The 23,627-nt window shown below is 41.7% G+C and overlaps 1 protein-coding gene across 2 annotated transcripts in view; it reads right to left on the minus strand.

The window, feature by feature from the left end:
* Positions 1 to 18,296, minus strand: part of prlra (prolactin receptor a) — a 36,669-nt gene extending 18,373 nt beyond the window's left edge. Inside the window, exons 1-2 of one of the 2 annotated variants that reach the window (XM_065007593.1) lie at positions 18,102 to 18,296; positions 1,451 to 1,553 (exon numbers count right to left, since the gene is read on the minus strand). In XM_065007593.1, the coding sequence (XP_064863665.1) occupies positions 1,451 to 1,520 (70 nt within the window). In that variant the 5' untranslated portion in view covers positions 1,521 to 1,553; positions 18,102 to 18,296. Of the gene's footprint in view, positions 1 to 1,450; positions 1,554 to 5,748; positions 5,869 to 18,101 lie in introns of those variants that run through there. The other variant, XM_065007594.1, reaches the window with a different exon arrangement.
* Between the last annotated feature and the right edge of the window lie 5,331 nt (positions 18,297 to 23,627).

Consider the following 23,627-nt stretch of genomic DNA (forward strand, 5'->3'; position numbering starts at 1 on the left):
AGACCAGGTCAGACAACTGATAAACCAGGACAGACAACAGGCACAGAAGGCAGCACAACACACAACACCTATGAGACAACACCTGTGAGACAACCCACAATACCTGTGAGACAACACGCAACACCTGTGAGGCAACACCTGTGAGACAACCCACAATACCTGTGAGACAACACGCAACACCTGTGAGGCAACACCTGTGAGACAACACCTGTGAGACAACACCTGTGAGACAACACGCAACACCTGTGAGGCAACACCTGTGAGACAACACCTGTGAGACAACACCTGTGAGACAACACCTGTGAGACAACACCAGTGAGACAACACCAGTGAGACAACACGCAACACCTGTGAGACCACATGCAACACCTGTGAGACAACACTCAACACCTGTGAGGCAACACCTGTGAGACAACACTCAACACCTGTGAGGCAACACCTGTGAGACAACACCAGTGAGACAACACCAGTGAGACAACACGCAACACCTGTGAGACCACATGCAACACCTGTGAGACAACACTCAACACCTGTGAGGCAACACCTGTGAGACAACACCTGTGAGGCAACACCTGTGAGACAACACCTGTGAGACAACACGCAACACCTGTGAGACAACACCTGTGAGACAACACCTGTGAGACAACACCGGTGAGACAACACCAGTGAGACAACACACAATACTTTTCACAGTTAGACCAGCAATTTCCTTATTCATTTGATATTTTATTTGACCTTTATTAGACCCTGTTTTCCCATTGAGGTCAACATATATCTATCTAGAATATATCAATATCTAAAGGGTCCATTTTACTTGTGGCTGTTAGGGTCCATTAAAAATGCACAAGTTATCTAGATATGGTAGTAGTATATTTCCAATGTTTACTGGGAGGGGCATAGTACTCAAACTACAGTCATTTTTTAAAACATTTTTTTAAATTGAACCTTTATTTAACTAGGCAAGTCAGTTAAAAACAAATTCTTATTTACAATGACGACCTATCCCGGCCAAACCCGGACGACACTGGGCCAATTGTGCGTCGTCCTATGGGACTCCCAGTCATGGCCAGATGTGATACAGCCTTCAGGTAGCCTAGTGGTTAGAGCATTGGACTAGTGACCGGAAGGTTGCAAGTTCATATCCCCGAGCTGACAAGGTACAAATCTGTTGTTCTGCCCCTGAACAAGGCAGTTAACCCACTGTTCCTAGGCTGTCATTGAAAATAAGAATTTGTTCTTAACTGACTTGCCTAGTTAAATAAAGGTCAAATAAAATATGCTCCATGCATAGTTTCATTCTGGACACACTGTCTCCCATTAATTCAGCCAGTTATATATGGACATTGTAGTCCAAATACAATCAGAGGTTACATGGCCTGGTCTTTGACCACATGCAGATTAGTGGCAGTATCATACACGCACACACGTAACACACAAGTCTGTGACTTACGTGCTCCCTGAGCAACCACAGGCAGGATTAGTGACAGTATCAGTGTTACTCCCACGTCTCTCCACATCATGACGCCTCACTGCCTCGCAAGTCAGGTTGAATTCTGGGAAAACAGAGACAGAAACAGACCAAGCATGAAGCATGACCAGGGATCAACCTATCAGGTGGCTCTGAACACTAGACAGGTGACATCATATAATTGAACTCCTGGTTGTCTTGTGTGATCAGTAGAAACAAGACTTGATGCTAGGGGAAACAACATGGCTACTACCAGTACAGTATATGCCGGCCAAAGTCAGACTGAAGACCACGATGGAAATACGTTTTTTTGTGTGTGTAATCCTACTTGATGATTTTAAATGCAGTGTATCAACTTGTGTTATTAGTGGAGTTGTATTTTGTAATTGACCGAACAAATTCTTGCCATCTGACCAGTTACATGATGAAAAGGGTCAATATGTCTCAATGGGTTCTAACTCATTTACTTGTTATATATCTTTATTGTTACATAAAGGGGCTGTACCTCCATCCTCAGGAAATAATACAAACTGTAGGTTTGCGTATTAGTATAGTATAGTATAGTATAGTATTAGTAGCCTCAACTAGACCAGATTTGGAAAGACAGCCATTCTAGACTGGTGTGTTAGTGAAGGTCAGTGTCAACTTGGTTTAACTGGGCCATCCCACCCTTGGTTCAACTGGGCCATCCCACCCTTGGTTCAACTGGGCCATCCCACCCTTGGTTCAACTGGGCCATCCCACCCTTGGTTCAACTGGGCCATCCCACCCTTGTCCAGGTGGTTGAGTTCAACTTCTAACCACAACGTGTGTAGTTTAAATGACATTTTATAATCCATCCATGGCCCCATTGAATTTCCACAGTCATGGAAATTCCCTCAGGATTGTGGTGTCAGGAAAATAACCTCTCACTCAACATCAACAAAACAAAGGAGATGATTGTGGACTTCAGGAAACAGCAGAAGGAGCAGCTCCCTATCCACATCGACGGGACAGTAGCGGAGAAGGTGGAAAGTTTTAAGTTCCTCGGTGTACACATCACGGACAAACTGAAATGGTCCAACCACACAGACAGCGTGGTGAAGAAGGCACAACAGCGCCTCTTTAACCTCAGGAGGCTGAAGAAATTTGTCTCGTCACCTAAAAGCCTCACAAACTTTTACAGATGGACAATTGAGAGCATCCTGTCGGGCTGTATCACCGCCTGGTACGGCAACCACCCTCAGTTGCAAGGCTCCCCAGATGGTAGTGCGGTCTGCACAACGCATCACCGGGGACAAACTACCTGCCCTCCAGGACACCTACAGCACACGATGTCACAGGAAGGCCAAAAAGATAATCAAGGACAACAACCACCTGAGCCACTGCTGTTTTTCAATCTCAAGGTCATCAGACTGTTAAACAGCCATCACTAACACAGAGAGGCTGCTGCCAACATAGACTCAAATCTCTTGCCACTTTAATAAATGGATTTAGTAAAGGTATAACCAGTCACTTTAAGTAATGCCACTTCAATAATGTTTACATATCCTACATTACTCATCTCATATGTATATACTGTATTTTATACCATCTACTGCATATTGCCTATGCCGCACAGCCATCGCTCATCCATATATTTATATGTACATATTCCCACCCTTTACATTGTGTGTATATATAAGGTAGTCGTTGTGCATTTGTTAGATATTACTGCACTGTCGGAACTAGAAGCACAAGCATTTCGCTACACTCGTATTAACATCTGCTAACCATGTGTATGTGATCAATATTTTTTATTTGATGCTTATAAAATATTTATTCATGTTGTCTTGATGTTTACCACCATTCAGGTGAAAATCAATATACGATCAGAATATAATACTAAGGCGAGGAAAATAGCTGTGATATTTTGATAGAAAATAAGAATAACAGAAACAAAGAATAGCTGGAGAATTCAGCTTTTCAGGCAGAGTAGTAAACATGTTTTATTTAATCATACACCTGAAACTGCTGAGGGAAAAATATTCCCTCAGCAACAGAGTTTCCTCCCAGTATCCTCTGTAGTTGTAGGCCCTCTGCATGCTGACATCCTGTCTAATTGGGTAACTAACGAGGTCAATTAGGCTCTGTTCATAGTGACGAACAGGGTTCTCTACACTGTGATGTAATCTGTGTGCAAGGCGAGCCAGAAAGACGTGTGAATCTCTCTGACAGCTGGAGTGTGCTGTGCATAAGGTCTTATTACTGAGCAATTAATGGGTTCCTCCCCGGTCAGCATTTCATCTTAACACCTTGAGAAAGAGCTGGAATCACAAAGCCTTGCTACTTTGAAGTAGTCATGAGTCAATAGAATCTTTGAAGTGCCGTATATAGAATGATATAAAAATATATTTAAGGCCTGCAGAGAAGAGTAAACATGACAGAAAAGCTGGAGAAAAAGGATATTGTTTTCCCCCCATGTGTGCAAAGATGAACAAAGCCCCTCCTCTTTCCAGCTGGCATGTACAACACATCTGATTGTGTAACGCTAAGGGCTTATGTGTCACCATAACCAAGGAGAAACACATCCAAATCAAATCAAATTTGATTTGTCACATACACATGGTTAACAGATGTTAATGTGAGTGTAGCGAAATGCTTGTGCTTCTAGTAATCTAACCGAACAATTTCACAACAACTAGGGTAGCCTAGTGGTTAGAGCGTTGGACTAGTAACCGAAAGGTTGCAAGTTCAAATCCCCCAGCTGACAAGGTACAAAATCTGTCGTTCTGCCCCTGAACAGGCAGTTAACCCACTGTTCCTAGGCCATCATTGAAAATAAGAATTTGTTCTTAACTGACTTGCCTAGTAAAATAAAAAATAAAAAAATACACTGCTACTGCTGCTTCTTTATCAGACTGCAATGCAAACCCCCATTTGCAGGACTGTGGATCGCAAAAAATAAAAATGAACTGAAGGGATCACTAACTAATAGCGGCCAGTCAGAGATCGTCTGTTCTGCGTACCTCACTGGTACTTCCACTAAGCCGATGAAGTAACACTTATTTAACTACATTGCTCCATCTAGCTACCTCCATGACCTCTGACCCCTAGAGTGATGGTGGTATTTACTCCACGGTGCCCTGATTTCTACGTCACCCTAATCTGATAACTGTCAGATTAGAGTTGAAGTGGTTGAAAGGAGGGGAGGATTGTCCTCCGGCTGTATATAGCTCTGTCTTACATAACCATAGCATCACTAAGCTGCAGCCTGCTAAACTGGCAAAGTGAGTGAAGGGAAAACAAACAGGGACGCTCATAAACGTAAATTGATTCATCGTCTGTATAGTGACCCTAAATGTCTTCGTTCTCACGGTTCTCATCTTTTGCTCACTCAGGTTCCCCCCTTTTCCTATCCCTTGCTGGTTTATCCCTCTAGATACTTTATCGTGATTGAAAGGCTAAATTAAATCTCAACTATAGGCCTGAACTAAGTCTAGATAACAATGGGTTAGGTTAATATATTTTATTGGATTTCTTGGTCATTAGTAGTTCAACTAGATTTCTTTGGTATAAAAGCATGAAATAAATCAACTTTCTTGGGAATAACTGGGTCTAGGATAACCCTGGGTCTAGGATAACCCTGGGTCTAGGATAACCCTGGGTCTAGGATAGCATCCTACATGTTAAGAGGCTACAGACTGATATTTCAGATGTGAGGTATCAGATTGCGCCCTGTGCGGTAAGGAGATCATAAGGCTTCTTCTGATAGGCCTATATCCTGATGCTCCCTGGGTGAATAACGATTAGGGATAGTTAATTATTAAGGGGCTCAGGTATAACTCTAGGCTAGTAGGGTTTTGAATGGCTCTGGTGGGTGCTGCCTTCAGACTGGAATAGTAGGTCATTAGAACCTGACCTGGGCCTTGCCTTGTGCACAGGCCTGGTCGTCAAACATCAGTACACCAACTGGAGACTGCTACAAAAGCCACAATATACAATCTTAGAAAAAAGGGATCCAAAACTTATCTTTAGCTGTCCCCATAGGAGAACCCTTTTTTGTTCCAGGTAGAACTCTTTTGGGTTCCAACTCAAAAGGGTTCTGCCTGGAACCAAAAAGGGTTCTTCAAAGGGTTCTCCTATGGGGACAACTGAAAACCCCTTTTAGGTTCTAGAGAGCACCTTTTTCTCTAAGAGTGTACAGTAGGTATGATGGCTCAACAAAGTAGTCTTTAGACACTGTAAGTGTGTAGATGTATAGATATCTTTCTATATGAATCACAGTACGCACACACACACACACACACACACACACTAACCTTGACACACTCTCAGGCCTTGTCAGAAGAACCTTGACCGTCATGTGACCTAAACAGTAAAGTGTAAACCGGCCTGACCAGCCTCCTCATGATTCTGTTGATACAGGATGGGGACTGGGCTGTTGTGCACTGAGAAGTATCCTGGGGCATGGGATAATACACACACACCACAGACACACCACACACACACACACACGCACGCACACGCACACAAACAAAACCAATTCAAGAGGATGGCTCTTCTTCCTAACATTGAAAAAAGTATTTGGGTTAATAAACATCTTGGTTTGTGATTGGACTGGTTACTGTGTTTCCAAATGGCTGCCATTTCTAGTTATTCAAGCTTGGTAGTGGCTGCATCATGTTATGGGTATGCTTGTCATCGGCAAGGACTAGGGAGTTTAGGGTGAAAAGAAACAGAATAAATCTAAGCACAGGCAAAATCCTAGAGGAAAACCTGGTTCAGTCTGCTTTCCAACAGACACTGGGGAGACAAATTCACCTTTCAGCAGGACAATAACCTAAAGCACAAGGCCAAATCTACACTGGAGTTGCTTACCAAGATGACATTGAATGTTCCTGAGTGGCCTAGTTACAGTTTTGACTTAAAATCAGCTTGAAAATCTACAGCAAGACTTGAATAATTTTTCAAATCATAATATGAAAATATTGTACAATCCAGGTGTGCAAAGCTCAGACAGACTGTTGTAAAACAAAATCACAGCCAAATGTGATTCTAACATGTATTGACTCAGCGATGTGAATACTTATGTACATTTCATTTTCAATATATTTGCATTTAAAAAAACGTTAAAAAAAACGTATTATGGGATGATTATGGGATGTGTGTAGATGGGTGAGAGAGGGGTTTGTTGTTGTTGTTTTAATCCATTTTTAATTGAGATGTGGAATAAGTCAAGGGGTATGAATACTTTATGAAGGCGCTGTATCGACACGATGGACATGGTCATTGGGGCGGCAGGATAGCCTAGTGGTTAGAGTGTTGGACTAGTAACCAGAAAGTTAATCCCTGAGCTGACAAGGTACAAATCTGTTGTTCTGCCCCTGAACAGGCAGTTAACCCACTGTTCCTAGGCCATCATTGAAAATAAGAATTTGTTCTTAACTGACTTGCCTAGTTAAATAAAGGTAAAATAAAAAATTGCAGGGCTCCCTGGTGAAAGAGACATTGGTCCCTTCTGTTATTGTTAATCTTCTGAATGGCACATAGAGGTTGCTGAGCGTCTTCAAACTGTCCCTTGTGTCTGATGAGTGGTATCTCCCATGACCAGGACTGCGTCCCAAATGGCAACCTATTCCCTACATAGTACACTACTTTTAAGCCCTGCGGCTCTGGTCAGAAGTAGTGCACTAGGGCAGGGATGGGCAACTCCAGTCCTCGGGGGCCTGGTAGGTGTCATACGTTTAACCCAGCCCCAGCTAACACACCTGACTCCAACAATCAACTGATTATGATCTTCAGTTTAGAATGCAATTACTTTAATCAGCTGTGTTGACTAGGGATGTGGACAAAGTGTGACACCACTCCGACCCCCGAGGACTGGCTCTGGACCATCCCTGATGTAGGGAATAGGGTGTCATTTAGGAGGCGACCTAGGTCAAATGATGTATAAAAACTGAACCAGAGCATCATGGAACCTTTTGTAGGATGACGTTCATTGTAATGGAAACATCCAGAAGCTTGTCACTGTCGTACTGGAATGATACTGTACATAATGTAATCTAGGGAATGGACATGGTGAGCAGGCCCACTGGCATGGTTTTCTCACCACACAGACGTATATGCACAGAAAAACACATGGTACAACATATTGTGACGGTCTGTCTCACAGTAAATACCACTAGTGTTTCCTTCACCCTCACCATGTCTTATGCCTCAGTGTTTTCACTGTACACAGAGTCATGAAAACATTATCTTCTTCCACCTCTAAGAGCTGCTACACCCTCCACTTCTGAGTAGCCTAGTAGCCTAGCCTAAGTAGCTCAGTAGCCTAGTCTGGGTAGCTCAGTAGCCTAGTAGCCTAGTCTGGGTAGCTCAGTAGCCTAGTAGCCTAGTCTGGGTAGCTCAGTAGCCTAGCCTGGGTAGCTCAGTAGCCTAGCCTGGGTAGCTCAGTAGCCTAGCCTGGGTAGCTCAGTAGCCTAGTCTGGGTAGCTCAGTAGCCTAGTCTGGGTAGTTCAGTAGCCTAGCCTGGGTAGCTCAGTAGCCTAGCCTGGGTAGCTCAGTAGCCTAGCCTGGGTAGCTCAGTAGCCTAGTCTGGGTAGCTCAGTAGCCTAGTCTGGGTAGCTCAGTAGCCTAGTCTGGGTAGTTCAGTAGCCTAGCCTGGGTAGCTCAGTAGCAAAACAGCCCTGAGATGAGGTTACTTAGTGGGAAAATAAAGTCTACTGTGTTTTACTACTGTACTTTTGCCATTGAAACTATGGTATGCTGAATCATTGGTCCAGTTTAGCCAAACCTCAGGTTGATGAGCTAACAAGTGTATGAGGATAATACCGCTGTGCTTTCTGTTGACAACGCTCGAACATAACTGCAATCGGGCTTTTTGGGGCGGCAGGTAGAATGGTGGGCCAGTAACCGAAAGGTTGCTGGATCGAATCCCCGAGCTGACAAGGTAAAAATCTGTCGTTCTGCCCCTGAACAAGGCAGTTAACCCACTGTTCCCCGGTAGAATTTGTTCTTAAGTGACTTGCCTATTTAAATAAAGGGGAAATAAAATAATTTTAAAAAATAATAATAAATGATGCTTTGCAGAAAACCTTTGTTGAACTGGAATCAGAACTTAATGCAAACTAATTTTCCAAATCACGTAAAAATGTATCTGCTGATATCCCAGATTATTAATATCTGGATGGACGAGAAGCTATTTTTCAGAAAGCATATTGATTAGTTACTTAAGAAGTAAAGAATGAAAATGAACTTCCTTTATAAGAATAGGGCATACCTTTCATTAAATAGCCGATAACAAATCATTCAGTCGACATTCATACCAGTTATAGACTATGGGGAAAATCGATTATACGAATGCAGCTGCCACTGTACTGAAGACTGTGAACGCAGTTCATCATACCACACTCTGTATCAGAAAGTAGGCTGTGGCAGCTGCATTCACTGTGAACGCAGTTCATCATACCACACTCTGTATCAGAAAGTAGGCTGTGGCAGCTGCATTCACTGTGAACGCAGTTTATCATACCACACTCTGTATCAGAAAGTAGGCTGTGGCAGCTGCATTCACTGTGAACGCAGTTCATCATACCACACTCTGTATCAGAAAGTAGGCTGTGGCAGCTGCATTCACTGTGAACGCAGTTCATCATACCACACTCTGTATCAGAAAGTAGGCTGTGGCAGCTGCATTCACTGTGAACGCAGTTCATCATACCACACTCTGTATCAGAAAGTAGGCTGTGGCAGCTGCATTCACTGTGAACGCAGTTCATCATACCACACTCTGTATCAGAAAGTAGGCGGACCCTCCTTGAAGTCTCGTAGATTGATGCATTGCACTCTTTTTGTTTATAAAGCCCTCTTGCATAAGCTTCCACCGTACCTTACTACATTATTAACCTACAGACATATACGAGCTACCAGACCGCCCTCGGGGATGACTAAGTCTGGATATGGCTATATTTTCTTTTGCCGCAATGAGACCTAAATTACAAAACGTTCTTTGATATTGATCACCAATATTTACATTTCCCAACAGACTAAATCATGGAGATAGATGGATATAAATTGATTTCCTTGATTTCTACGTCACCCTAATCTGATAACTGTCAGATTAGAGTTGAAGTGGTTGAAAGGAGGGGAGGATTGTCCTCCGGCTGTATATAGCTCTGTCTTACATAACCATAGCATCACTAAGCTGCAGCCTGCTAAACTGGCAAAGTGAGTGAAGGGAAAACAAACAGGGACGCTCATAAACGTAAATTGATTCATCGTCTGTATAGTGACCCTAAATGTCTTCGTTCTCACGGTTCTCATCTTTTGCTCACTCAGGTTCCCCCTTTTTCCTATCCCTTGCTGGTTTATCCCTCTAGATACTTAATCGTGATTGAAAGGCTAAATTAAATCTCAACTATAGGCCTGAACTAAGTCTAGATAACAATGGGTTAGGTTAATATCTTTTATTGGATTTCTTGGTTCAACTAGATATAAAAATACATAAATAAATGGCTTTATGGGAAATGTACAACCCGATACCAGTAAGCCTGCCAAAAGAATTAGTAATGAATGATTTTTAAAATCTGCCTGAACTGCATTTACTCATTTACAATACTGTACTTGGGCCTGTACTTCCTTTGGATTAAAACCATCAAATAAATACACTTTTTGGAATAAAACCATTAAATAAATCAACTTTCTTTGGAATAAAACCATTAAATAAATCAACTTTCTTTGGAATAAAACCATTAAATAAATTAACGTTCTTTGCACTAAAAGCAATTCTAGAACCTTGAGTCTAAAGATAAGATGGCATCCTAGAAGTTAAGTGAGGTGGTGTCCATGGCAACATTTCAGAAGGTGTGAGGTATCAAATCCCCGAATTAACACACTATGCGGTAAGGAGATCCTAGTGCTTCTTCTGATAGGCCTATATCCTGACGCTCCCTGGGTGAATAACGATTAGGGATATTTAATTATTCTCAGGTATGACTCTAGGCTAGTAGGGTTTTGAATGGCTCGGGTGGGTGCTGCCTTCAGACTGGAACAGTAGGTCATTAGTTTGTAAGTGTGTAGTTGTTTAGATATCTTTCTATATTGGCAGTCACTGTAAATAAGAATGTGTTCTTAACTGACTAGCCTAATTAAATAAAGGAAAAAGAAAAGTGAAAGACACACACACACACACACACACACACACACACACACTAACCTTGACACACTCTCAGGCCTTGTCAGAAGAACCTTGACTGTCATGTGACCTAAACAGTAAAGTGTAAACCGGCCTGACCAGCCTCCTCATGATTCTGTTGATACAGGATGGGGACTGGGCTGTTGTGCACTGAGAAGTATCCTGGGGCATGGGATAATACACACACACCACAGACACACCACACACACACACACACACACACACACACACACACACACACACACACACACACACACACACACACACACAAACAAACAAAACCAATTCAAGAGGATGGCTCTTCTTCCTAACATTGAAAAAAGTATTTGGGTTAATAAACATCTTGGTTTGTGACTGGACTGGTTACTGTGTTTCCAAATGGCTGCCATTTCTAGTTATTCTAAGTTATTTGACTGTGCTGACATTTTCCTCCAGGGCTGCAGCACACCACCAAGGTACACCTACTGTAGGTACACAGAGCACACGGGGAGGGACGCTGAATAGCATCAGAACCCTTTTTTCCCCTAAGAGTTTAGGTCAAATTATTTACAAAGGGTAAAAACTGAACCAGAGCATCATGGGACATTTTGTAGGATGAGATTCATTGTATTCCAAACATCCAGAAGGTTGTCACTGTTGTACTGGAAATATATATAATTCAATCTGGTGAATGGACATGTTGAACAGACCCCCTGTCATGGTGTTCTCCCCAGTGGTTTAAACGCGGAGAGACATCTCATACAGACACATATGCACGGACAAACACACGGCACAACATACTGTGCCATATGTTGCTTACAGTAAACATCACAAGTGTTTACCCCTCTGTCCTGTCTCACATACTTCCTTCACACTCACCGTGTCTTATGCCTCAGTGTTTTCACTGTACACAGAGTCATGAAAACATTCTCTTCTTCCACCTCTAAGAGCTGCTACACCCTCCACTTCTGAGTAGCCTAGTAGCCTAGCCTGAGTAGCTCAGTAGCCTAGTCTGGGTAGCTCAGTAGCCTAGTAGCCTAGTCTGGGTAGCTCAGTAGCCTAGTAGCCTAGTCTGGGTAGCTCAGTAGCCTAGTAGCCTAGTCTGGGTAGCTCAGTAGCCTAGTAGCCTAGTCTGGGTAGCTCAGTAGCCTAGTAGCCTAGCCTAGGTAGCTCACTAGCCTAGTAGCCTAGTCTGGGTAGCTCAGTAGCCTAGTAGCCTAGTCTGGGTAGCTCAGTAGCCTAGTAGCCTAGTCTGGGTAGCTCAGTAGCCTAGTAGCCTAGCCTAGGTAGCTCACTAGCCTAGTAGCCTAGTCTGGGTAGCTCAGTAGCCTAGTAGCCTAGTCTGGGTAACTCAGTAGCCTAGCCTAGGTAGCTCAGTAGCCTAGTCTGGGTAGCTCAGTAGCCTAGTAGCCTAGTCTGGGTAGCTTAGTAGCCTAGTAGCAAAACAGCCCTGAGATGAGGTTACTTAGTGGGAAAATAAAGTCTACTGTGTTTTACTACTGTACTTACTACTGAGAGAGACAGCAAAGTGAAAGCATGTAGATGAGAGCAGCTTAGCCTTGTTCACAAATATACAAATAGATTTAGTTTGAATCTGAACATATCTACACATATCTCTCGGTGTCTGTAGGTAGCCTCGCTACTGGTATAGCCTCGCTACTGTATATAGCCTCGCTACTGTTATAGCCTCGCTACTGTATATAGTCTCGCTACTGTTATAGCCTCGCTACTGTTATAGCCTCGCTACTGTATATAGTCTCGCTACTGTTATAGCCTCGCTACTGTTATAGCCTCGCTACTGTATATAGCCTCGCTACTGGTATAGCCTCGCTACTGTATATAGTCTCGCTACTGTTATAGCCTCGCTACTGTATATAGCCTCGCTACTGGTATAGCCTCGCTACTGTATATAGTCTCGCTACTGTTATAGCCTCGCTACTGTATATAGCCTCGCTACTGGTATAGCCTCGCTACTGTATATAGTCTCGCTACTGTTATAGCCTCGCTACTGTATATAGCCTCGCTACTGTATATAGTCTCGCTACTGTTATAGCCTCGCTACTGTATATAGCCTCGCTACTGGTATAGCCTCGCTACTGTATATAGTCTCGCTACTGTTATAGCCTCGCTACTGTATATAGTCTCGCTACTGTTATTTTTCACTGTCTTTTACTGTTTTATTTCTTTACTTACCTATTGTTCACCTAATACCTTTTTTGCACTATTGGTTAGAGCCTGTAAGTAAGCATTTCACTGTAAGGTTGTATTTGGCGCACGTGACAAATAAACTTTGATTTGAGTTAATTGCCATTACCTCACCACAGCTACTGTGGGGACAGCATAGAGATAAATCAATCGCACACAACCTTTATCTGCACACAACCTCCACAGGGGCTTGACCCTAAGTGTTAATTCCCAATTCTATGGACGCTGACAGACACACGCACAGCAATAGCCACGTCTACCACCACCACCTCTAATGACAACCTTGTTGAATGTTCTGCACATCAAACCTTGCTGCTTGGCACAACATGTGCCAACCACATTCATACAAACAAAGTTGTACCTTTTCCTAGATGAATGTAGCCTAGATTTGATTTTAGGACTGGGGTTGATGTGATAAATCCTTAGTGTTAATCATTGTTAATAACCATGTTTTTTTTTATTGTTTTATTACCAATCTTATCAGTAGATTATTTTGGCTAAACTAGAAATGGCAGTTGACTTGACACCTACAGAGCTAATTATATATAATCAAGGGTATGATACAAATACACATCTCAGCGCTAAAGGAGAGATGAGTGAGCAGCTTCTCTCTCAGCTGACAGCTCGTCTCCTCAATTCAAAACGAGCACACAACAGGATTACTCATTGACTCACAGGGGGAATCTCATTACACAATTCACAAATCAGCACTTTCCACCAATCCATTTACTACTAACTAGACTCGACTACAGTGGGTTTCATAAGTATTCATCCCCTTCGATTTCATTCACATTTTATTGTTTTACAAAGTAGGATTAAAATGGATTTAATTGTCATTTTTTGTCAACGATCTACACTAAATACCCAATGTGAAAAGTGGAAGAAAAAAGATATACTTAAAAAAAAAGATGAATAAAAAATAAAACATGAATATATCTTGATTAGATAAGTATTCACCCCCCTGAGTCAATACATGGTGCTTGCCTACGGAGCTGTGAGGGGAACGGCACCTCAGTACCTCCAGGCTCTGATCAGGCCCTGCACCCAAACAAGGGCACTGCGTTCATCCACCTCTGGCCTGCTCGCCTCCCTACCACTGAGGAAGTACAGTTCCCGCGCAGCCCAGTCAAAACTGTTCGCTGCTCTGGCCCCCCAATGGTGGAACAAACTCCCTCACGATGCCAGGACAGCGGAGTCAATCACCACCTTCCGGAGACACCTGAAACCCCACCTCTTTCAGGAATACCTAGGATAGGATAAAGTAATCCTTCTCCCCCCCTTAAAAGATTTAGATGCACTATTGTAAAGTGGTTGTTCCACTGGATGTCTTAAGGTGAACGCACCAATTTGTAAGTCGCTCTGGATAAGAGCGTCTGCTAAATGACTTAAATGTAAATGTAAATACATGTTAGAATCACATTTGGCAGTGATTACAGCTGTGAGTCTTCTTGGGTAAGTCTCTAAGAGCTTTTACACACCTGGATTGTGCAAGATTTGCCCATTATTCTTTTCATAATTCTTCAAGCTCTATCAAGGTGTTGGGGATCATGGCTAGACAGTAAGCCAAAGCTGTAACTTGGCCACGTAGGAACATTCATTGTCTTCTTGGTAAGTCACTCCAGTGTAGATTTGGTCTTGTGTTTTAGGTTATTGTCCTGCTGAAAAGGTGAATTCCTCTCCCAGTGTCTGATGTAAAGCAGACTGAATCAGACTTTCCTCTAGGATCCCGTTGGTTTTTATCCTGAAAAACTTTGCCGATGACAAGTATACCCATACCATGACGCAGCCACCACCATCCTTGAAAATAAGGAGGCAGTTACTCAGTGATGTCTAGTGTTGGATTTGGCTTAAACATTCGGCTTTGCTTTTAAGCCAAAAAGTGTTTTCCTTTGCTGTGTTTTTTTTACATTTGGGGTAAAGGTTTGTTGCAGGATGCATGTTTACATTTTTTATTTATTTTATTCTGTATATTTGTATTCTTCTTGTCACTCTGTCATTTAGGTCATTATTGTTGTTGATCCATCCTCAGTTTTCTCCCATCACAGCTACTGAACTCAGTAGCTGTTTTAAAATCACTAATGGCCTCATAGCGACATCCCTGAGCAGGTTCATTCCTGTTCTCCAGCTCAGATCAGAAGGATGACTGTATTTTTGATGTGTCTCTGTAGTTTAATATTTCACCCACAATTATTTATGCACTTGACCGTGCTTAAAGTGATAATCAATGTCTAATTTGTTATTGTTACCCATCTACCAATCACTACCCTTCTTTGAGGCTTTTGAAATTCAATATTTGACTTTGGGACCTTACTGATGTTGAATGTATGGGGGACGGGGGGGGGACGGGGGGGGGGACACACACACACAACCTGTTGAAGGTTCTTCCCATGAAACCTCACTGATCTTCAGCCACACTCACACTCAAACAAAGTTGTCATTTAAAAATCATGTCAACCACAATTATTTCACACAGAGTGAGTCCATGTAACTTAATGTGTGATTTGTTAAGCCACATTTTACTCCTGAACTAACTTAAGCCTGCCTAAACCAAGGAGGTGAATACTTTGACATTTTAGTTCATTCATTATTATAAATTAGTACAAATGTATAACTATTATAATTTTTTTCAGTTTGACATGCTCAAGATTTTTGTGTATAAAAACCCCCACAATTTAATCCATTTTAATAAGCAACAAAATGTGAAATAAAACAAGGGGTGGGGGGGTGAATACTTATGATACCGACTGTGTGTAGACTATACAGCCTATGTTGATCACTTTTTACCTTTAAGAAAAAGCTAAATGGAGGTGTATATCTGTGTCACGTCTCTGACTGCTGAGAAATTGGCACAGCACAGCAGCGTGCTTTGAACAGAATAGAGGAAAATGACAGTCAAAGTATGGAATGTGAAATGTCAGGACAACAAGCAGAAACAGTCAAATATGCAATATGCTATCTTAAAAAGTTAGCCCCAACATTAGCCAGACATTCACCAATATAAGATTGATTGCTATGTTAGAGGAATTATGTGTGTCCGATGCTTATATTTATCCTGTTACACACTTTACACACATGTGTTATGGAAATGCTTTTACCCTGAGACAACCGCAAGGAGAATCGTCACGTAAACGATCACCATTGTCCAGCACCCCTGGAACAATTGGGGTTAAGTGCCTTGCTCAAGAGCACAGCGACAGATTTTCACCTTATCGGCTCTGGTGTTCAAACCAGCAACCTTTCGGTTACTGGCCCAATGGTTAAACCTCAAAGCTAACCGCTGTGTCACAGGATACGGTGTCCCAGGGCCGACGTTATGGGAGGACCTTAGGGGGCCTGGCCCGCCCTACCGCTCGTCCTTGCCCGTCCAAATAAAATATAATAATTCAAAAATAAACAGAAAGATACATCTCAGATGAAACATCTGAGAGAGTGAAACAGCTCCCCTCTGTCTCAGTATGTGTAGACCATGTATCTGTATGGACAGTAAACAGCTCCCCTCTGTCTCAGTATGTGTAGACCATGTATCTGATGCTGTCTGGACAGTGAAACAGCTCCCCCTCTGTCTCAGTATGTGTAGACCATGTATCTGATGCTGTCTGGACAGTGAAACAGCTCCCCTCTGTCTCAGTATGTGTAGACCATGTATCTGTCTGGACAGTGAAACAGCACCTCTCTGTCTCAGTATGTGTAGACCATGTATCTGATGTTGTCTGGTCAGTGAAACAGCACCTCTCTGTCTCAGTATGTGTAGACCATGTATCTGATGCTGTCTGGACAGTGAAACAGCTCCCCTCTGTCTCAGTATGTGTAGACCATGTATCTGTCTGGACAGTGAAACAGCACCTCTCTGTCTCAGTATGTGTAGACCATGTATCTGATGTTGTCTGGTCAGTGAAACAGCACCTCTCTGTCTCAGTATGTGTAGACCATGTATCTGATGCTGTCTGGACAGTGAAACAGCACCTCTCTGAGAACTGGTTACATAAAGGTGAAATAAATAAATACAAAATATTTGCAGAGTTCACAACCTGCTACACTTGTAAGAAACAAGTTTTGATTTATTTCATAACCATCTATGAGTTTTGTCAATATTGTGTATTATATTTAGTTTGGAGTGTCTGGTTTTTATATCTGTTAATGTTAAGGGAGCACGCACACCTGAGCATGCATAGAAGTCGGTCTACCTGGCCTGCTGCGCGCAAATGTAGGAAAGTGCCCATTTGGGGATGTTATGATTGTCTTAACTCACCATTTCCACCACTAATAAACTGAGTTTCTCAGTAATTTTGTCTCTACCTCACACAAGTAAGGCAACGAAGTAAAAAAACAAAACACGTTTTACATCCTTTGCAAATGGCCTAACCCAGTTGATTGATATGATACAATGTTGCACTTCACTAGCGATAGTTCAAGTCAAGATAGATAGAAGTTGAGGCAGACAGGTGGAAGTAGAGAGATTAATGCAATTGAAAGTAGCTGGATTTTCATCCTGATATTTTCTACTGTTTTATTTTGTCGGGTTTATGTATTTTGTTTAGTTTACAATGCTGCTGGTGCTCTTGCCTTAGTTTAATTTTTACTTTGGGATTTATTTTCTCATTTTAATTCGGATTTTTATTATTAACCAAGTCACAATGATTTTGAGAAACGAAAACGTTATTATTGAAATTATACTACTGTTCCATGAAAATGCGCATATGATAATCCTAACTGGCACGCAGCTCCGTATAAATGGTAGGAAAATTGTAAGCTTCCCCAAACTTGAAACTCATTCACAGCCTACGATGTGATTTATTTGACAACCAGATGACTGGTTGTGTTCATGACACATTAAAAGGCAATACATTTTTACAGTTAAATTATATGTCTTTAATATAAAAACCCATAAAAAAAAAATGGAGGTCTCGTGAAAAAACGTGACCCCCTATGGAAATCCAACTGATCCGTTCTGGTACCGGCCCTGAATCTGGTACCGGCCCTGCTATGTCCTACATACAATAGAGTTACATATCAGAATATGGTGCAGAGAATATAGTGATTCATTTAAATTATCATTATATTCTATGATATTTCTTAACGTACTTGAAATTATGAAGTGTTGTACTAACGTTTGTATTTTTTAAATATTAAACGTATTTCTTAATGTAGCCTATTTATGCTTTGGAAGTTAGCTGATGAAACTAACCAGATCGCCCACCCACCTAGTTTCCATCCCTGGAAAACAGTGTCAGTGTTACTGAGTGGACTATCCTGACAAAGTAGCCTGATTTGATCTATGTAATGTAGCCTACTCACCCCAATTGCATTCGGCGAAGTCCAGTCAATTCCTTTAATTCCTTATGCTTTCCAGGGGAGCTTGACTCCCATGCGACAGCGCTCCAACGGAAACTTTGTTGATATCTGTTGTTGTATAATGGGATACTTGGCTATAACACAGAACGAGGACACACACAGCCATGTACCTCAAGAATAAACCCAACACTAAAGAGCTTTCAGCATCTCCGGTCCTGAGGGGGAGAGAGGAGGGTGGAGTTGACGGTGTTGACCGCTCCCTCCCACAAGATCTAGAAACTCCGCCCAGCTCCCACGCATTTAGATACAGTACACTCTATGCGCCTGTAAATTGCTCTGCTAAATGAAAGACGTGTATGCACTTTGAGTTCAATACAAGCAACATATTTCAATTTTCATTCATTTCATCGACCCAGTTGATCCATGTGTTTATAATGTGATGTCAATCCCTTCAGACTATCGGTTTTGATGTCCCACCATCTATAGGAGATCCAACAGTTAAATTGCATTTAGCGCAGCTAAATGTCAGGTTGGTCTCATAGACTAGACATAACATGGTCAACAAAAATCAGGGACACTCAAATTAGTATGATATGTTATGTTTGCCATAAAACAGAAGGTTACTGGTGGTTACTGTGGTCCTGTATGGCTCAGTTGGTTGAATACGGAACTGCCAGGGTTGTGGGTTAGATTTCCAGGGCAGTCCATACTTAAAATATATGCATGCATGACTATAAATCGTTTTGGATTAAAGCGTCTGCTAAATGGCATATATTATATTACTTAAGGAGGATGGTTGGTTGGGGTGACCGTGTTCGAATATCATCACCGACATCTTTAGCTAATTAGCAACTACTTTCTACTTTTTAGCTACTTTGCAACTACTTAGCATGTTAGCTGACCCTTACCCTAACCCACTAGCTAACTTTAGCATCAACATATTGCAAATTCGTAACATTGTATGAATTATAATTCGGGGAACATATACGAAATGGATGATGGACATCCACAACTTAATGCATACCATACCAAACGTAACATACCATAGTAATTAGATCCCCCCCGACTTTTGTTTACTATATTATGTCTAACCCCGAGTCTTGGGCTCAGTTTCCCAAAAACATTTTAAGGCTAAATTCATCGTTAGAACCTTCGTAGGAGCATAGTTAAATCTCTGAACTGTTAAAACAAAACCATTGTAAGTAAAGTTGCGCTTGAAAACGCTCGTTATATACCGACTGCCTTAGACCACTTGTAGAACAGCTAGGTACTTATTTGCCCTTCCGCATCACTTTATACACCGAATATCTCCTCTAAAAATATAATCAAGCTGTTTTTCTGTCTCTCTGTGACGGCCAATACACGTAATGTTCAGCCACTTGAGTTCTATTTGTAGGCTACACGGTCTGTAATTTTTGACTCAATATATTTCTTGATGTGTAACATGTGCACAATGAAACATATTGTAAGCTTTACAATGAATTATTCTAAGCATGGTCAGAGAGAGAGAGAGACAAAGAAACCATGGCCCATAGTTCATGAGAGAGAGGTTGGTGAGGTCAACACAGAGAAGGCTGAATTCCTAAGACAACACAGGAAATTCTTGAGTACAGTTTATAAGAAGAGTCATTTCGGGGGCTGGCCTGCCCTACATTAGCAGAAAAAGTATTTTAATTAACCAAAGGTAAACACATACGTTTGGTTTACACATTTAGCCATGCAGTGGGGAGACATTTTTACAGTTTTAAAAGCTAATTTCCTGCAATTCTACACATTTTTGCATTTACTTATGCCATGTTAATAGGATATCTGAGTGAGAGTGACTAACAAAATCAATGGGTGCCCTACCTCCTCCTCCATGCTTCACGGTGGGAACCACACATGCAGAGATAATCCGTTCACCTACTCTACGTCTCACAAAGACAAAAATCTCAAATTTGGACTCATCAGACCAAAGGACAGATTTCCACTGGTCTAATGTCCATTGCTTGTGTTTCTTGGCCCAAGCAAGTCTCTTATTATTATTGGTGTCCTTTAGTAGTGGTTTCTTTGCAGCATTTCGACCATGAAGACCTGATTCAAGTAGTCTTTTCTGAACAGTTGATGTTGAAATGTGTTTGTTACTTGAACTCTGTGAAGCATTTATTTGGATTTCAATTTCTGAGGCTGGTAACTCTCATGAACTTATCATCTGCAGCAGAAGTAACTCTGAGTCTTCCTTTCCTGTGGTGGTCCTCATGAGAGACAGTTTCATCATAGCGCTTGATGGTTTTTGCGACTGAACATGAAGAAACTTTCAAAGTTCTTGAACTGTTCCATATTGACTGACCTTCATGCCTTGAAGTAATGATGGACTGTCGTTTCTCCTTGTTCATTTGAGCTGTACTTGTCATAATATGGACTTGGTCTCTTACCAAATAGGGCTATCTTCTGTATACCACCCCTACCTTGTCACAACACTACTGATTGGCTCAAACACATTATGAAGGAAAGAAATTCCACCATTTATTTTTTAACAAGGCGCACCTGTTAATTGAAATGCATTCCAGGTGACTATGTCATGAAGCTGGTAGAGAGAATGCCAAGAGTGTGCAAAGCTGTCATCAAGGCAAAGGGTAGCTACTTTGAAGAATCTCAAATATAAAATATATTTTTTATTTGTTTAACACTTCTTTGATTACTACATGATTCCATATGTGTTATTTCATAGTTTTGATGTCTTCACTATTATTCTACAATGTAGAAAATAGTAAAAATAAAGAAAACCCCTTGAATGAGTAGGTGTGTCCAAACTTTTGACTGGTACTGTACATGTACATAGGTCTACAATTGAATTAAGTCAGATAGTGAGGTGAGTTTTATTTTTTAAAATGTTTTTTTGTAGCTATTTTAGCTTTTTGCTTGAGTAATTTGAGATGGAAGGGAGCTCCATGTGGCAAGTGATCATGGCAATATACAGTATAAAACTGTGCATTGCCTTGAATTCGTTCGAGATTTGGGGACTGTGAAGAGACCCCTGTTGGCATGTCTGGTGTGGTAATTGTGTGTCAGAGCTATTTTGCGTACAGAGTGACAGTGCCATGCTTGTTATGAGGTCTGCATGTATTTTTACTGCTTTTACCATCACAAGTCAAGTTGTTCGTCCTCTCTACTCAAACACTCAGGATTTACTGGTGTTCTTAGTCAAACATTGTAAAAACACATTATGACTGATCACAGCTGTAAAGGTGTACCATACCTTCAAACACTGTGTTTATTGTACTTCAGTTCTGTTTCTCCCAGTACCTGGTTAGTGGTTCCTCCCATTGAGGGCAATTAGAATGGTTGCATCTCCTGGAGACAATGTAACGTGACTTGCGTAGGGACGTGTTGCGTAGGGACGTGTTGCTTTGTTCGGGGAAAAAACGAGGTAATACTTATAAGCATTTTGTTTTATTATACGATTCTTTTAACAGGGAGTCATGCTGAGACCAAGGTCTCTTTTACAGATGAACCCATCAATACACTTCAATATGCACAATACACTATAATAATATATCAATATAAACATCAGAATTCACATTAAACCATTTATAAATATTTAATTATTTGTAAACATTTATAAACATTAAGGAAAGTGAAATGGGATACCTAGTCAGTTCCCAACTGAATGCATTCAAACTAAATGTGTCTTCCGTTTTTAACCATACCCCTCTGAAACATTATAAGCAAACCAGGACCAGAATTATAAGCAAACCAGGACCAGCTCATCTTCAAGTATTGAGAATGGATGACCCTGGAAATTGCTAACCTTGAAATATATTTGATCATTCAACAATGATGGGGTGGTTTCTCCTCAAACTCAATGGCCTCCACCTATAAGCAACATGCAGTACGGTACCTGAGATGTTCTCCTATTATATATAGTGGTGCATTTCTCCCGCTCCTCCTATACATTAAAGTACAGATGTAGAATGTTAATTTGAGACAGTTTGCTACAGCAGGAAAATAATCCTGCAGCAACAGGAAGTGTGAATAGTCTAGTGGTGCTATATAATTGGTACTTGATCCTAAATGAAGACAGGATATCATAATGGAAGATATCCACCCTGTTCCACCCATAACTTAAAATATATCTTCTTGTTTGTTTTTGTTTTTACCCCATTTCTCTCCCCAGTTTCGTGATAACCAATTGCAATCTAATTACGAACTTTTCTCATCATTGCAACTCCCAAACGGGCTCGGGAGAGGCAAAGGTTAAGTCATGCGTCCTCTGACACATGACCCACCAAGCCGCGCTTCTTAACATCCCCCCCGCTTAACCCGGAAGCCAGCCGCACCAATGTGTCGGAGGAAACACCGTCCAACTGACTACGGAAGTCAGCCTGCAGGCGCCCGGCCCACCACAAGGAGTCGCGATGAGCCAAGTAAAGCCCCCCCGGCCAAACACTCCCCTAACCCGGATAACGCTGGACCAAACACTCCCCTAACCCGTATAACGCTGGACCAAACCCTCCCCAAACCCGGACGACACTGGGCCAAACCCTCCCCAAACCCGGACGACACTGGGCCAAACCCTCCCCTGACCCGGACGACGTTGGACCAATTGTGCGCCACCTTATGAGACTCCCGGTCAGGACCGGTTGTGAGGCCTAAACTGTACCTTTCAATGAAAGCTCTGGAAAGATTTCTCTCTCTGGGGTGAGAAACAAAAGATCACTGCAGTTCACATATCCCTTACGAGACAGACAATTCTGAGAACTGGCAGTTCCCTTGTAATATTGGTGTTTGAGCAAGAGAAACCAGGTTTTCCCTCATCCCTGACACTTGCCCAGGATACTGTCATTACGTACTGAGAGACAGACAGTTTTTCTAACTGGAATGCAGAAAAGGGAATATGAAGAGACATGATTTGCATACACAGAGGTATTATAAGGTGATCATGTCTGAATGACTTTGGATTAAAATCCTATACTTTACAAATACTGTTATGGTGGTGATATATTCTAATTTTAAAAATAAGAAAAAAATAATTTGTATAATATAACATATGGTGCCAAATTACACACACATACACACACACAATTATGTATTGGCAGCATGATTGCCCTGTACAGAAGGTACTCGGCCTACCCAGCAAACCGAAAGAATTCCCAGAACATTAGCTAACATTACCATTAAGTTCTAGTTAGGGTTTTATCTAACATTAGGATGATAACATCCCCAAAACATTCAAATAATGTTTTGATATGCACAGTTTTTAAAATATTTAACCAGGCAAGTCAGTTAAGAACAAACTCTTATTTTCAACAACAGCCTAGGAACAGTGCCTGTTCAGGGGCAGAATGTCCTTGTCATCTCGGGGATTTGAACTTGCAACCTTCCGGTTACTAGTCCAACACTCTAACCACTAGGATACCCTGCCACCCCGATATCATTGGAATGGTGTATCATTGGAATGGTTACACCTGTAACAACCACCACGGACTATACGTTCTTATTAGGTGACCAGGCAATGTAATAATACAATGTTTTCTGGGAACCTTTTTG

This window comes from Oncorhynchus nerka, linkage group LG22 (assembly GCF_034236695.1).
Source record: "Oncorhynchus nerka isolate Pitt River linkage group LG22, Oner_Uvic_2.0, whole genome shotgun sequence".
Lineage (NCBI taxonomy): Eukaryota > Metazoa > Chordata > Actinopteri > Salmoniformes > Salmonidae > Oncorhynchus > Oncorhynchus nerka.